Source organism: Natator depressus, chromosome 7 (genome assembly GCF_965152275.1).
Source record: "Natator depressus isolate rNatDep1 chromosome 7, rNatDep2.hap1, whole genome shotgun sequence".
NCBI lineage: Eukaryota > Metazoa > Chordata > Testudines > Cheloniidae > Natator > Natator depressus.
The window spans coordinates 52260876-52277349 of record NC_134240.1 but is presented as its reverse complement, the minus strand read 5'-3'; the positions used below and the strand labels follow the sequence as shown (position 1 = coordinate 52277349).

General features: G+C 45.9%; 1 protein-coding gene across 8 annotated transcripts in view; it reads left to right on the top strand.

Annotated features, from left to right (window-relative positions):
• Positions 1-16474, top strand: part of SORBS1 (sorbin and SH3 domain containing 1) — a 262831-nt gene that overhangs the window by 173572 nt on the left and 72785 nt on the right. For 5 of the 8 annotated variants that reach the window (XM_074958401.1, XM_074958402.1, XM_074958407.1 and 2 more), the window contains 5 exons: positions 284-655; positions 3525-3672; positions 7928-7957; positions 14261-14436; positions 15116-15179. In XM_074958401.1, coding sequence (XP_074814502.1) covers positions 284-655; positions 3525-3672; positions 7928-7957; positions 14261-14436; positions 15116-15179 — 790 coding nt within the window. The remainder of the gene's footprint in view (positions 1-283; positions 656-3524; positions 3673-7927; positions 7958-14260; positions 14437-15115; positions 15180-16474) is intronic. The other 3 variants (XM_074958409.1, XM_074958406.1, XM_074958404.1) reach the window with 1 other exon arrangement.

The following is a 16474-nucleotide window of genomic DNA, read 5'->3' as shown; positions in this document are numbered from 1 at the left end:
GTTTAGGTAGGTGTACCTGTAGCAAGTGCTGCAATGCAGATGAACTGCTTTGTGGTTCGATCGAGAATTAAAGGACAGGGGGAAAAAACTGGCATGCCTTATCCAGTGTGTTCACGGAGCCTTTGGCTGCTAAACAGAACATCCCTAAGGCATAGCTCGCTCTGAGGAAGGAATGTCCAATGGCTTGGATGCATGCCAGCCTGTCACTACCCATGCAGTGCTGGGATGTGCACCCACGAAAGATGGATTGCCCCTTTGCGTAACCCCACCTTATTTCCCACAGGATGCCATTTCTACCACCACTGCTCAGCCTGAGATTATAGTAGTCCCACTCCTCCAGGTTAACACTGACAGAGAGCAAGAAGGCAGCTCCAGCACTCCGCCACCGCCTTTGGTACCTTTGGGGCAAGGTGCCACGTTCCCTGAGACCGTTCCTACTGGCTCACCTCTGACTTTTCCGACACTAGACGATTTCATTCCCCCTCACCTCCAGAGGGGTCCCCAACATCACTATCTGCCCTCCTCACCTGGCATCTTGCCCCCAATTTGCCAGAAACTGCCATCATTCTCACCGCCACCTCCACTGGTGCCTCCCGTCCCGGAGGCTTTGCACAGAGTCTTGGAGCCTGAAATCACTGGAGTCCTCTCACGTACAGTAAGCTTGTTGAGTACCCTCCTCACAGCTTTCCTGAATTTGTTTCTAGGTTAAAATAACTTTCTCATTGGCATACTAAGCTTTGAAAGAGGAGCACTGACTAGCACCTTGCCAGCAGCATGACCCCTGAAACCTTGTTTATGTCCTGTTACAGTGCATGTATGTCATCTACCTTATCTGGCTTGGGAACTTTGCAATTGTTTGGTTTTTCCCCAATATTTTACAGTCTCTCTCCCCCACCTCTATCTCTGCTGGATAATCTGCACCTTTGGCTTTAACCATCTTAGGGGAACGTACTATGTATGATACTTGCACTTCTCATCTGAAAGAATAACACCTGCTGCTTGAGCTTTGGCTAGCTGATGGTCTCTCGACAACAGTAATATCAGAAGCAGCAAAAGCAATGCAGTTAAGGATGGCACACTCTGTCCTGCATGGTGATAAAGGGCTACGTTCTATGTGTGTATTCCCACTGAAGGCAATGTGAGGTTAATGCCAAAACAGAATGACCCACAAGCTGTAACTTCACTTGCTAATCTGAGACCCTTGCAAGTTTCTAAGCACCATGTGTCCCCTTGTTTGAAATATCCTTGCTCCTGCTGAAGTCTTTACGTTCTTCAAAATTCTCACATTTTGACAGGACATCACCCTGGTTTTTCTGTGTTTATTTTCTCTTTTTAAACCCACTGCCTTTTTTACAAGGGGGCAAATGTAACCACAAGAATAGCTGTAAAGGTTTGGATGTTCATCTGAACCTCTTTGTAACAGAAAGTTTACCACCAGTAGCCCTATTACAGGATTTCCAGTAACTCCTGAGTGAGAAATCCAGCAAGAATAACTTCTCTGATGATGATTTTTTGGCTGGGCCTGGAAGAAGTAGCAGAGAGGCATGTGAAAATGGAAAGAAACAAGAGTGGCATTTTCAGAAGTGCTCAGCATTGGCCTAACTCTGCTTCTATGGTCAGTTGGATTTTTACAATTGGGGAGAACTTTCAAAAGCACCAAAGTGACTTAGGAACCTAATCCCATTTAAAGTCAATGGGATTTAGCTTTCCAAATCACAAAGGTGCTTCAGAAACCGTGACCCTCTTTGACTCTAATGGGAGCAAAGTGTCACCAACTTTGTGTGATTTTGAGGACGCCACCCTCAGTTTCCCAAACATTTTCTTTTAAATGACAAATTTAGGTTTGGTGTATATTTTTGGCTGTGAAGATGCTCCACTGTGATTGAAGTAGCTCACTACACTGTGGTCCTCTGGCTCTGCCCACCAAGCCTTCCCTTCCCACACACCCCATCTGCCTTCTGTGCATTGTATCAAGGAGGCTCCCCAGCATGCAGCAGATGCATGCTCTCTATATGGAGCATTCAGATCTGCCTCCCCACTCCTGTGCTCAGCAGGACTGCCTTGCTTCCGCCGCTGAGGGTACCTCCATAGGTGGGGGCCTAGATCTGCCTCTCAGAGAGCTTTGGAAACTCCTGGTTTTGAGGCTGCTGAACAGTCACCTCTTCTTATGTTCTCATAAAATGACTCAGGCCTAATTAGACACTTGATGGTGTAAGAGTGTCAAGAGAGCTGAATAGTTCAGCCCTGCTGCCTCTCTGATTGAGTGAGGCTGATTGTAGCTGGTGGTTCTGCTAATAACATACCCTAACCAGAAATGGTCTATGGCACCAGGCCTCACTTTGGAGCATGTTACTTCCTGATCCTACAGACACTTCCTGCTGACACTTCCAACCACTGAGCTCAGTGGGACTGCTCACAGGCAGAAGTGCTGCGCTCAGTTGTGCATGCAGGATCAGGCCCTGCAGAACAGTAACAAAGCCGGCAGCAATGGAGCAAGACTCTCTGGTCCCCTTTTTTAAAGAATGACTAGCCCTGTGGGCCAGCTCCGTTTCACAGACCAATGGCTTGCAGCATTTCACTCTGACCATGGAGTCAGAGCAGCACAGAAATCCAGAACTCCACACTCTTGCTTTTTGGATGCCCATTTCCCATTAATTTCTGTGGGAATTGAGGGTCCAAATCCTTCTGACACCTTTGAAAAAGCTCTGCCTTAATGACAAAATCAGCATATAAAAATACATGTATCGTTTTTGGCCAGCAGCCCCATCTCCCTAGCCTCCCCAGCAATGAGTGCTTCTGTGCACCTGATCTGAAAGGGTCATGTCTGAGCTAGCCTTTAACATCTCCATGCAGACCCAGTCTTTGCTCCAGCAGCACAGATGGTGCCTCTGTGATGCTAGGATTGATTTAAAATAAATAATAGAGCAACTTGCGTTAGGCAATCCTCATTGCTCCCTGAAGCTGTGTTGTGTATCTTCCATGCTAGTGCCCTATTGGTTACTCTCCACCTGTTTTTTTTTCTCATAGTTCTGGGTGCCCAGTCGTCACACTGTCTAATGTCTCCTAAGCGATGGTGCTAAACTTATTTTTCTGATCTTCCTTGCAAAGCCAGCTGCAGTAATCGGGTTTCACTCAGAATCGCATGAGTTTTGCATGTCTGACTACTTGCTGGGAAAGGAATTCTCTTTAAAGAAAGAGTGGGTGAGTGGGTGGGTCTCTCTCTCCCACAACCAGATTAGCTCATTCCTGCTGCCAAGTGTATGCTGTATATAGCATGATGGTTGAAGTCAAGGACACTTCTTCTGGTGTGGAGGGAGAAACCCAGTACAAAAGAACTATAGTTATTCCTTATTCTACTAACTGCAGTTAACAGGGAATGGAATGCCTGCAGGGTCAGGGTAACAACCTGTGCTTATGCTTTCCACTAAAATGTGCTACGATACCTTTCTTATTCCATTTTAAAATAACTTTTTCCAGAAACACCAGCGGGCTAGTGATGCTCACACGCATCTTCTCATTTCCAGGACCCGTGTCCTGTGCTAAATGAAGTCTCCCCGCCTCGCACTGGCACCGAATACCAATCCTCCTTAACGTCGATCAGCAAGCCTTCCTCCACCTATCCCTCAACCACAATTGTCAACCCTACTATCGTCCTCTTGCAGCACAACAGAGGTAAGGAGACATGCAGGTGTATCTCCACTTGTGGCTCAGGTTCATTCAAGTGGAGCAAGCTATTGAAACTCATTGTAATGAGCTGGCAAGCATGTGTGTGTACAGCCGTCTTCTGGCTGAAATCAGAACTGTTGGAGTAGATGTCTTAGGCTCTGTACTATAAGTGGTGACAGAGCCTGGACTTTTGAAGTAGAAGTGTCCGAGTGTTCTCCCTGCTGCAGTCACTGTGAAGGTGTGAGTGGCTGAGGCATGCTGTACACTGATAGCTGAGACATGCTACATGGCCACAGACGTGGTACAACATATAATTAGTGAGAGACCCAAACAAAAGCCTTGGACCCCAGAGTTTTGGGTAAGTTTGGTATTGATCTTTGCAATTGATCCCAATCTGTGTAATGGGACAAATCGAAACCCCAAATCACATCATTCTACAGCCGCCCTGGCTCAAACCCATCTCTAATTACAATTCAAACCCTTTCCCTCCTTTACAGTAGCTCCCTCTGCAGGGTAGGTTCCATATCCTATGAGAGAAATGTTGCTCCTACTCCACTTTCCGTGTAGGTAATGTTATCCCAGCCCCAGTCAGGATCTGTATTGCCTAGGGGAGTTAGGTATTGATTTCCAGTGAGATTTGGGCACCTAACTCACTTACACTGCTTTGAAAACCCCAGCCTAGGATGTTACCATTTTCCTTTTATCAAGGAAATCAAATATCACCCATTAGAAGCAAGGTCCCTTTCTCTCCTGCTTTTTATCATCCTTATGGAAAGTGCTCCCAGATGTGTTCCTCCGCAGTCCTGAAATGCTGTATTCGATTCTTTTCTAAAGCTGACTTCAGTCTTTGACCCCAGAGCTACTGATCAAAGTTTATCTGCTAGGTAATATAGCACAATTAAATAAACCCATCACTAGCTATTGGAGTGATACTCCCTGCTCCAGCTGGAGCCCCTGTTAGTAGCCATTAACAGGAGCCTTCTCCCTTTATGGAAAGCATTGGCCTTAACTTAGCCTCTGTGGGATGTGACATGATTACCTTGGCTGTACAGACTGGAAGGCTATGAAGCCCAGCTCAGCTCTTGGATGGAGTTAAATACTGTGCATGGCACATTGGTGTTTCCTCTGGGCAGAGGAAAATGCAGGCCCTCTTTCCTTCTGCCAGTGCTCTGAGAGCAGCCTGGCTCCATGCGAGCTTTGGATAGCTTTGGATAGTGTAGGTGCAGCTTGATTAAAGGCCTTTCAGCTGCTCCGTCTTGATGTGCTCAAGCTTGTTGTGTCACACACAGTTCTCCCCTTGACAGAGAAGAGCCAAATCCTTTGGTTGATTTTAAATCTGTACTGAGCCTTTTCTCACTCAGGACAATTCAGGTGTCTTTGTCACACAAGGAAATGCCTCTTCCGTTCTTCCCTGAAGCCACCATCATCTACTCAGCTGTTCTCTGGGCAGCCTGCAAGCTCCTCAGACTTTGCTGAGGGTCCCACACCGTGACCAAGCATGGAAGCACCAATGATTTAGTATGTGTCTGGGTCTCTGGTCTATCTCCAGTAGTGCAGAGAGCTAAACAACACATTCCTCTTCTTCTTCCTGAGTTCTCTACCTCAGCTCAATACCCAGGCCTCCTCTCTGCTTAATAGTGAGGAGAGCTAGTAGGGAGGAAACCTCCTCTTCACCTAAGAGCTCCCTTTTCTCCAGTTAAAGTCCATTCACCCCATGTACATTCCTCGTTTCTCCCCACCCCCCAGAGATGGAAACATTTCTCAAACACAGCCTCCTTAAACCATCTATGGGGTGTTATGCCAGAAGATCTTCCTGATTATCAAAGGTGTAACAAGGAGGCATGGCCTCCCTCTGAGACTGACAGGGAGGGACTGCAACCCGCCCCCTGGTGGGAAGAGTCAGGAAGGCCAGGCCCAGCCTGCTGAAAACCAAGGGGCAGAACAGGAACAGGAAGTAGAAAAGGCAGGCCTGGCAGCTCATTTAGAAGATAGATGCATCACGTGTGCTACTGTAACCCAAAGAGGATCCTGATTGTACTGCGGACTTGTCATAGCCGCCAGCTGATCGAGACACCAAGGAGCTGGCCACCTACCCCAGGGAGACAGAGGACAGACACAGAACGGAGGTACCAAACAACGGGGACATAGGAAGTAGCCCAGGAAAACTAAAGTACAGTCTGATTGTGTCTTAGCCAGATTCTAGGCCCGCATGTTTTGTGTCTTCCTACCCCCTGCCACCCCACTCCTGAGGTGGCAGCCTCCCCACTCAAGGCCAAGGGGCCCATGTTTGTTGGCCATCCACCAGAGCCAGGATACCTGACTATTTGGTGCCCCGCCCTGCCTGATCACCTGGGCTCATAGACTCCTTTGCTGCTCTGCCTTGACCACAGATCAGAGCCCTCTACTCTGTTTGGTGCCCTGCCCTGCCTAAGGGCCTAGGCTCCTAGACTCTGTAGTGCTCTGCCCTGCCTGAGGGCCAGAGCCCCCCTTCTCTGTTTGGTGTTCCAACCTGCTGGAGGGCTTGAATCCCAGAGACTGATTGCTGCTCGGCCCTGCTTAGAGGATCCAAGCTTCACAAACTGCTAATTTCCCCCTTTGATTGCCGTTCTAAGGGCGTGACAGCAAGGAGATGTGGCCTCCCTCTGAGACTGACAGGAAGGGACAGCTCCACACTCCTACAAAAGGAAAGGTCATCTCCTCAGTAGAGGACCTCCCTAGTCGATGGCTGGCTCTAAGATCCCCGTTACCCAACTCTACCTCCTTGATTATAACACATGGATGAATCTACCCTTCTGCTCTTGATGCCCAATTCAGAAGAGGGAACTTTGCAGCAGATGGGTTCCCATTCCCTTCTTGAGGGCAGCCACATTGTTGTCTTAAGCACTTCTCTTTTCCATTTGTGTTTCCGGGTTATTTCTGGATATTGCTGACATTCACAACGACACACCTGGGCAGCTTTCCATTGGGGTGGGTGGGAATGTGTTGAGCTAGGAGGCAGGGCTTGCAGAGTTTTCTCATGATTGCCAGAGGACACCAGTGATCCCTGCGGAGGGAGCTGAATTTGAGTGAGCGAAACAAGGAATTCTTCTATGGTGAGTAGCCCCACCTTGCATGTCATGCCTGGAGAAGTCTGATTATCTGAGCAAGCGGTGTGTCCAGCGGATTACTGTATCCTGCAGATTTGCTTGGGGGGTGAACCATCCTCCCAAAGCAATCATTTCCCTGACAGGCATTGCAGGAAGTGGCTTATTGCTAATAGGTAATGGTTATACCATGCCCTTCTCATATTGCCATGACTAAGATATTGACATTGCATTGGAGAGTGCCATTCGTCTCCAAGTTCTAAAGCAATTTCATAATCAGAAATACGTGAGAAATATTTTTCTGAACTTCTGAAATTCTTGTATTCGCCACATCAACTTTCAAAATTATCAGTGTTTGATATTGTTAGTAAGATGATACAATTTGAAATGTCCTGTATACTTCATATAAAGTGTGCTCCTTGTTAGGGAGAAAGTGTTCTCTTGTCATTAGAGCAGGGGATTGGGAGCCAGGACTCTTTGGTTTCTATTGCCTGTTCTGTCCCAGACTCGTTATGGGACTTTGTTTGACAGCCTCCACTGACTTTGAATGTCTTAGTTGTTGGGTGGCCAACATGAGATATCTCGAGTGTCTCAGGCTGAGAACCTAGGAATGGAGGCTCCTAAAAAGAGTGGTCCTTGTGAAATTCTTGGCCTTTACCAGCCTGTACCTCAGTTTATCCGTACGTAAATTAAGAATAATCATTCAGTCCACAACTCATAAGGATATTGCGGGTCTTAATGATTACAAAGCATTTGGCATTCCTTGCCACAAAGGCCCTACATATGCAGAAAAATGGCTGTGTTATTACTTCATAGTAATATTATTAACATGCTGCTAACTTGAGTATTATTTGTTGGTTTATTTGACAGTAAGTCTTCACAATTGTTTTTAAACTGTCTTCTGTTAAGCTGTTTTCCTTCTGTCTGACATAACTATACTTTGTTGATGCAAATGTACGGGTCACTTTGTATTGTGATGCTGAATAGTCACCAGTGCTGCTCTTTGGAGGGCGGCGGGTTTGCCACTTCGGCAGGGTGTTGAAAACTTGATCCACTCCAGCAGTTTCTGCCATTGTGCGGATGGCACATTTCTTGCCTGTCAGAAACACAGCAACAGGACGCTTGCTGTCTGTCTCACCCTCTTGTTTTGTTTTTTTCGTTTTCCTTCTCTACCACAGAACAGCAAAAGCGGCTTAGTAGCCTGGCAGGTATGAAGCAAAAGGTCCTCACCCCACAGCTGCTGCCTCTGCTGGAGTCAAGTGGCTGCTTTGCTAGCTTGCAGAGTGCCTTTAGCAAACACACTTCTCGGTAACTGCAAGGAAGCGAGCTGAATCCCTAAAAATAAATGAGTGTTGCAGCTCAGCCACCACAGCTGAGCTTTTTGTATTAGTTTTTTCTGAAAGTGTTGGAAACATGCATAGTTGCAGACAGGCATACATCAATGTGGCCAACCCCGGCTGTCCAAAAAGCATGAGATTAAAAAAAAAAATTGGAGTTCTTTAGTTCTCTTCTGGTTTGTGAGCCTATGGGATACACCTGGGACATGTTTTCAAGCTTCTCTCTGCAACCATGAGGGCTAGAAACTAACTTGAAAAAGCAAGCTGACATTCTCATGTAATAACCTGACTCCAGGAGCTGGGGCTTTAATGAGAATGCCAAATATCATAAAACTCATGATAAAATCATGTGCACGTACACACTCACACATACTTACTTAACACATCCACACTGTCCCCTTGTCTGCTTTCCCAGCAAGGCTAGGAAGTTCCTCCTTGAAGGGAAATCTAGGACTTGTCTACATGGTGCTGCAGTCTGGTCTCCATGGGCGTGAGTTGTGGAGTACTTTGTGTTGTGCTCTTACTGTCCCACGCAGACCCTGCTGGCAGGAACTAAAGGGTACCAGGTGCACTTTATTGTTGTCCTTTTTGAAACAGGACCACAACTATATAAACTAGTTCACAATTTGTTTTTGCCAGCAGGGTCTACATGGAGTGGTGAGAGCACAACACGTTAGAGTGCTGTACAGTTCACATCCCATAGTCCAGACAAGCCCCTCATCATTCTCATCCCCTGCCATAGAGCCTCATATGGTAGGCAACAGAAGCATTCAGAATAGTGCCTCACTGCTCTCCAGCAGCTGCAAGGTATATGAATGAACTGCTATTGTTAAACAGTATCACTACCTGAGGAGATGAGGAAGAGGATGGGAAAGAGGAAAGGAGAGAGCGAGAGCAAGCAGTCAGTACCCAGACACCCTAATGTGGATGTAAGGGAGCCTGGACTCTGTGCTTTGTACGGAGTCTAGTCTGATGACTCCCCCTGCAATCAGCTGGCACTCCACACCTGCAAAGTCAGCCCCATCGCTCGCATGGCCTATATTTTGTGCCCTGAAGCACGGTGCCTGTCTCCTCTGCACCATTGCCCTGTTCGGCGACATCAGCCAGTGTAACATTTTCTCTTCTCCCTTCCCAGTCGAGTCGGCATCTGTGCTGCCTCTTTGCCACCTGGGGTTTTAAAGTCCAGTCAGATGTTTCCTCTTAGTTTTTTCTTTCCCAAAGTGTTTCCCGTTGTGGTCAGGAACTCTTTTGTCTGTTAAGCGGGAAATATGTTGAAATCCTCCCACCTGGCTCAGTGTGGAGTATTTCTAGGCAGCGTTTGTTCCAGCCTAAACAATCCCCAATCTGGATCACTGGAGAGTGCCCTGGCATTGCTGGCTCCACACCTGCTCTCCGTCTATCAAAACAATCACATAAAGGTGGCTGGCTGACCTCCCTGACCTTAGCTTGCATCCTCTGGGTCACACCAACAAAACTCTGATGCTGAATGCCCACCTGTCACTGCTCCCCAGAATGGATGGCTCAGAAGATACCGAGTGTTGTACCTGATAGTATGCGATCGGTGCTCTCTACAGGCCTCAGAGCAAAATTATGCCCTGACTTACACCCTCTGCGATGTCACTGAGTTGCATGATGTATAAGTCAGGGTGGGATGTGGCCCGAGAACTGTTTTCTTCCTAGGCCATTGCTTTGAGTCCAGGAACATTCAGTAGGGGGCCCATGGTGAAGGGCAATGATGGCTTCAGTCCACTTTCTAGAGGACAAGTTCCCTTGTTGCCAGAGACACCACTGAAACTGGCACTCGTTGGGTCTCCTTGGTGACAAGCTCAGCTGAGTGGCCAAAGGCTGAACAGGCATGAAGACTGAATTGCCCTCTCCCCTTAAGCAACAACCCTTGGACAAGGAGTCCTTGCGGCACCTTAGAGACTAACAAATTTATTTGACAAGGCACCTCTGATGGCATAGAGTGAGGAGCCGGTCCTGCTACTGCTACCTGTGCTACCCCAAATTCGAAAGCCTTCTGTCACCAGGACTGTCAGACCTGCACTTTTCACCAGTGCTAAATGCACGCCGAGACAAAGAATTCAAACGAAATCTTTTAAGTCAGTTTAGCTGGCTGGAATGTCTCCCACAGCTCTCCTGGAGCCTGTGCCATCCTGGTGAACTCTAACCCTTGCCTTGCACCCCATAAATCTCAAGCTTTGGGTAGGAGAGTGCTCCTGCAGGCCAGCACAAAGTCATTCCTTAGCTCTCTCCAAACTGTCACCAATAATAATTTGCGTGGCTTGTAGGAATAGCAATCAGAGCTCAGACTGTTGGTCCATTTAGTCCAGTATGTCTGCCTTTGGCTGCCTAAGATATTTCCAGGGTAGCAGCACCATAGCCTAGGACCACTTGGATGGCATGCTCCATCCACCTGTGTTGTGGTTTCCAGGACTACTTATAGGGAACTGGAGAGCGAGTCCCTCCTGAGCCCAGGCGGTGATTGGTTTACATCCTGAAGAGTGCAATTTGATTATGGTAACATAGCCTTAACTTTCACAATTACAAAATAATAATGGTCACATGATAAACCAATCCTTTAAAAAAAAAAAAAAAAAGTTCCGTCCAAATCTCTGGCCCACTGAACTTCCCTGGAGTGACTTCCACAGACTGATGACACTGTAGGAAGGAGTATTTCCTTTCTAGCACAGAAGCATGTCTTTCATCTCCAGCAGGGGCACTGAAAGTGACAATCACAGTTGTTTTACATGCTCACCTCAAAGAAGCAAGGGATTGAGATTGGGTGGGAGTGAGAAGCTGAGATTTCTTCCTGAGTTCAGATAATTTCACATCCATAAACCTTCCTTCCCTCTGGTCTTCAGAGTCATGGAAGTCATCTGATTTCACCAGAGCTTTCCATACTCTGTTCCTAGAAGCACAGTAGGTAGCTCTGCCATGGGGTCTGGTCAAACACTCCATACAGAAATGTAGAGGTGAATATAGAAGAAGGGGACCTCTACATTAGGAGCACAGTAGGACCAAAACAGAGAGTATGTGCGTTCTTGGGGGTAGAAAATAAGGTAGAAATATTGAATAGTTTTATTTTAGCCTTGCCACATTCTTGCCATTTATAAAACTTTTTTCATGAGCAAAAGAACCCCCCAAAAGTAAGTTTGATGATGATTTAAAAAAAACAAACAATCCTAATAGAGGGAATTTTGCAGTTCAGAATTGTGTTTGCTGTGGGTACGGTCAGAACAATGCATGAGCCTTTCCTCTGCTAACCATCCTTGTCAGAGCTCTGCAAATTGAACAGCTTTGGGCAATATGGTGAAGTGCATGTGAACAACTGTTCTTCCTCTCTCAGATGCATGCAGTTCTTTAACACCAAGGATAGGACTTGGCAAAGCGTTGATAGAGCAGACTGTGAAATCACACATATTTCTCACCACTGCCATCCATTTGGAGAAATCCTGCCTCTAGTGGGGCTTAAGGCATGCCATTCTGCAGCGCCACATGGCACATTGTAGTACCAGAGCAGCCAACAGTCCATTGGTTCCTTGCCAAATTGATGTGGTGCCTGGTGGCAGGAGCTAACACATACATGTGCCAGTAGGAAAGGAGCTAGGTATTCTACATGGAAGTAATGTGGTCTCAAGGTATATCTGCACTGCAATTAAACCCCACGGCTATCCCATGTCAACTGACTTGGGCTTGCAGAGCTCAGGCTGCAGGGCTATACAACTGCAGTGTAAATGTCCTGGCTTGAGCTGGAGTCTGGGCTCTGGGACACAGACACACGCACACTGTTTAATTACAATACCCTGAAGGACTGAGCTTGTGGCTGAGAGCCAGGATCGCCTCTGTTCTAATCCAGGCCTTGTGCATAGCCGTGGGCAAATGTCTGAAACCTATGTTTTCTAAAGCGGCCCCTAATTACAAGTACCTCCATTTTGTAGGTGGCCTGACTGAGACACCCACCAGTTCTGTTGGGAGTTGTGGGCTGTCAGCACCTCTGAAATCAAGTCCAGGGAGTCTCAGAGGGAACCCAGAAACTGAGGCACCCAAAAGTAGAGACCATCCTGCTCCAGTTTTCCCCATCGGTAGAGTGGGTTGATACCCCTCATCACATTGTGCTGGAAAGATGTAGTTAATGTTGGCTTTGGAAGTACTCCATGCTGTAAACACAGGTGCAGGAGGAGGATGGAAGGTGGGTTTGGAGAATAGGATTTTAATGTCCAGTGAGCATTTACTGCCCCAAATCCCATTTCAACACTTTGGTGCAAATTTTCAGGTCATCTGAAAACCAGATGAGAGAAGCTGCTCTAAGAGCTGAACTGGACTCTACGCCAAGCATTATTTGACAGCAGAGCAGTTACAGGCGAGATAGCATTCGGAACTGCTAGCTACCCAGACACTAAGCCCCCTATTTATTTAACTAAAAAAACCCCAGATGTGGCACTTCTCTGCAGAATTGATTTCTACTGAAGTCCCCATGAAAGACACAGTGAGTTTGCGGTCTCTGGCCACCTGAGTGGGGGTTGGGGACAGCGCACGCAGAGAAGCGGTGAACAGCTGTGGAAGTGGAGGCTGAACAGTCTGGTCTGCTGCATCTGTTCCATGGGAGGAGTGCATTCTTCACTCAGCCTGCATTGCTCATGGCAATTAATCCTTTTGCTGCTGGTCTTTTGGGAACAGATAGTCCAGGATACTTGGACCATTCAGCAGTATAGTAGGTGTGTTTGGCAAGAGATATCCAGAATGCTTAGGAGCAGCCCTGCTGTGACTGCTGTGTACTCAGAAGAGAATCCCTGCATTCTTTCACCACATACTCATTAGAAATTCAGAAGACATTTGAATTTGAATCTGTCCCAGTTCAAATTCTCAAAGCCAAATTCTGACCTAGATATATTAAAAAAAGAATCTGTCTAATGCATATATACTGGCCACCAGCTTGGCTCCATAGCTTAAGTCAAAGAGCAAGGCCCTATAGTTGAGGGCTCAAACAGACTTAGATCCTCGGTGGATTGGGGGCCGGGGGTATATCATGCACTGACCAGCAACAAGGCAAATAACCATTTGATACTTGGAATCAAGCCATAGATAAACATTCTCTTCTCCCACCAGATTGATGCTTTGTCCCTGGGAATGATGCATCAGTGGGAACGCCTCCTCTTTTCACACCAGCCCCCCTTTGCAAACACACCCTTAAGAACTTAGGCTGAGAATGTCAAATCTGCCTAAGGGATTTGGACACCCATTCCCATTTTTTTAATGGGAAGTAGACACCTTAATTTTTTCTTGCTGGGTTTAAATAGCTGCTTGATTTTCTTATCAGGTTCCTGTGTGTTGGGTCCTGATTATGAATCTAAATGATCCCAGGGACCTCCATCTTTTTCTAAAGACATGTTTCCCACAGCTGTATTGTGCAGTTTGCTTTCCTTTTCTCTAGTGCTGATGCTGCAGAGAAAAATGCTGTCTCAGAACTCCATTTTCAGGTAAAATGCACTAAGCGAGCATGAGACCTGAGTTCAAATGGTCCTGGGCATAGTTATAGCGGAAGTGTTCCCCACCCGCTGGGGTGGTACTTGTGCTTCAGGCTTTTGAGGCTGATTCTTCCTGGGTCCACTGAAGCCAATGGAGACATAATTTGGTCTTGTCCCTGCCTTTAATGATGGTTCTCTGTGTTGGCTCTGTTGTGTGATATTCTATCCACAATGGAGTTTGCTCTGCTCCAAACCCCAATCAGGCAGGAGGTTGCACAGTTGAATGGGAAGTGCCAGGTGCTATGTGGAAGGGTCCTAGTCTGGTAAATAGGTACAGTTGCCCAAAATGTTGGGAACTGGCATTCGGCAGAAGGATACAGTGGAGAGCAATAACCAGGAGGAAAGGGCTCCAAAGGGAGTGTACCACTGCAGAGTGTCAGTGAAGATTGAGCTTGTAGTGGGGCTAATTGTATCAGACATGAAGGGAGCTTTTTACACGTATGATTGGAGGAGTCTGTGATGTTTCTGCCCCCTCTTGGTTGTGCCAAACATTTTCTATGCACATTTACAGCAAACCAGACACTTCTCCCCGGTGCCACAGTCTGCCTCATCGATGCTTTGCCAGGATTTTTGCCTTAGAGTGACATATGTTGGTGTGCTGAAATGGTGAGCATTAGGATAATGACCACCCCTCTTTCATTTCCAGATTCCCTGCCAGACAGACCAGTTGCTGATAAAGTAGGCGCTGTGTCTGCACAGGAAAAGCCAGCTCAGGATAGTGCTCAAAGTGAGAAGCCAGCAATGGATGAGAAGAGAAGAGCTGTCAGGAGTCCCCAGTATATGGCTGATGTCTCCGTGGATGATGTAGGCATTCCACTGAGGGTAAGAGAACAGCACTCAGGCTTACAGGCACATGCTCAAAATAAAAATCAAGAGCCAGATTCTGCCTTCAATTAGACCCATATAATTAAAGCCAATGGAATTGCATGGGTGTAACTGAAGGTAAAATATCACCCCAATAGATTTATTTCAAAAGTCTTCCTTGTGTTCCTGATGACCCCTTCAATTATTATGGGTGAAAGAATTTTCAAAATCTCATTGCACTTTTTGCTAGTTGTGTGGATTTAGTTTCCTCTCTTATTTTGCTTCATGTTGACATCTGAGTTAGGCTGGCCAGTTTCACTTCCCCTATCTAATGGAATAGTGCTGTGTTGCTGAGTTTGGGTTCAGAACACTGCAGTGGGATATGGAAGGACTAAATTCCTTTGTAGGATCTACCCTAAATTTTCCTCAAATTATTTTCACTGAATTTAAAAAAAAAAAATCCTGAAAACGTTTATGCTGTTAGTAGGGACTTAGTCCTGGCATTTGAAACGCACCCAATTCCACAAGCTGTCTGAATTATGTAGTTCAATCTTGCTTATAACTATTCAGTAATAATAAATAAAATATGATAAAGGGTGCACATAGCTTTTGATTGTTAAAGTAACCCTAACAAATTGAAAATTTGGTGGAAGTCAGGCCAATGTTTTTTACTTACAACTATATATTTTTAAACCAGAACACAGACAGATCAAAGGACTGGTACAAGACAATGTTCAAACAGATCCACAGGCTAACTAAAGGTACTGTAACATGGATAATTTTATTTTTTTAAAGAGACTAACCGGATAACAGTTTGCTTCACATAGATGGAATATTGAACTGTATATTAAATAAAGCATTTTGCATTTGTAATCCATGTTTGCTCTGGAACACAGAAATCAGCTAACAAATTTAAAGACGATACTATCAAAGGAGAGAACCCAGTCAATTCCAAGGGGAGGTGTGAATTGCTCTTAAAGGTGAACTGAAATACCTTTTATAAAAACAATAATAAAGAAGAGAATTGTTTGTGATCCTCAATCATTAGCTGGGTGGTGGGTAGACAAAGGCTGTGTCTACACTAGTATATTTCAGGAAATCTCCCAGTATAACACAATGGTGGGGATTGCTTGCGTGAGAAGGGATAAGGGGTCTTTTACCACCTGTTCATTTGATGCTGCTTAGATTTTGGCCCCAAGGAGCACATTTTTCAACTCTTTTTCCACTTGTCAAGGAAACGTCCCAGGGTGATTAGTCCAGAATTTCCAAATAATCATATTTGGAGAGAGAAATACATGTTTTAAAATGTTCCTGTCAGAGCCAGGATTCAGGTTGCTCTGTTCCCCTTGCTACAGTTAGAAAACATCACAAATGCCTTCCTGTCCTTATTTAGCAATGCCATCAACCGGTGCTGGGAAACAGGTCCCTAAACTTCAGTCTTAGCAAGTACAATGACACCGAGTTGGCTTTTAAACAAGGAGAGGCTGCCCTGTGAAAATATGGACAGTCTGCAAGAGAAAGGAATTGGTAATGTTACATTGCTTAATAACTTAGGGCCTGATCCAAAACCTATTACGTGAATGGAAAGACTCCCATTAACTTCAGTGGGATCTGGATCAGACTTCTGCTGTTTAATACTGTTGATATCTTTAAAAGCCAAAACTGTGGCGAGCACTTATATATTGGTTACAATATATCCTCCATTAATGCATTACTTTTTGGTACATTGTATGTTCCACGTCTCTCATTAGTGTAAGAAATGAATGAGATGGTATTAGCAATCCAGCCACGCATAAGGCCTGATGTACATGACAACACAATTCTGAGCTGTGCTTACTAAATGAAACACAGTGGATATAAAATAATGCAAGTTGGTTTGCATTTGCTGCTGCAGATGCTATTTTGATGAGCTGACGAGTGAGTTTATATAACCACTGAACTGGACGGAATGAGAACTGCTCAAGCTGTGAGTCGTAACCCTTGTGCTGCTGACACAGATTCTCCTTCACCTCAGATGATAGAGGCACATGCTTCAGGAGCGGAGGATGAGTTCAAT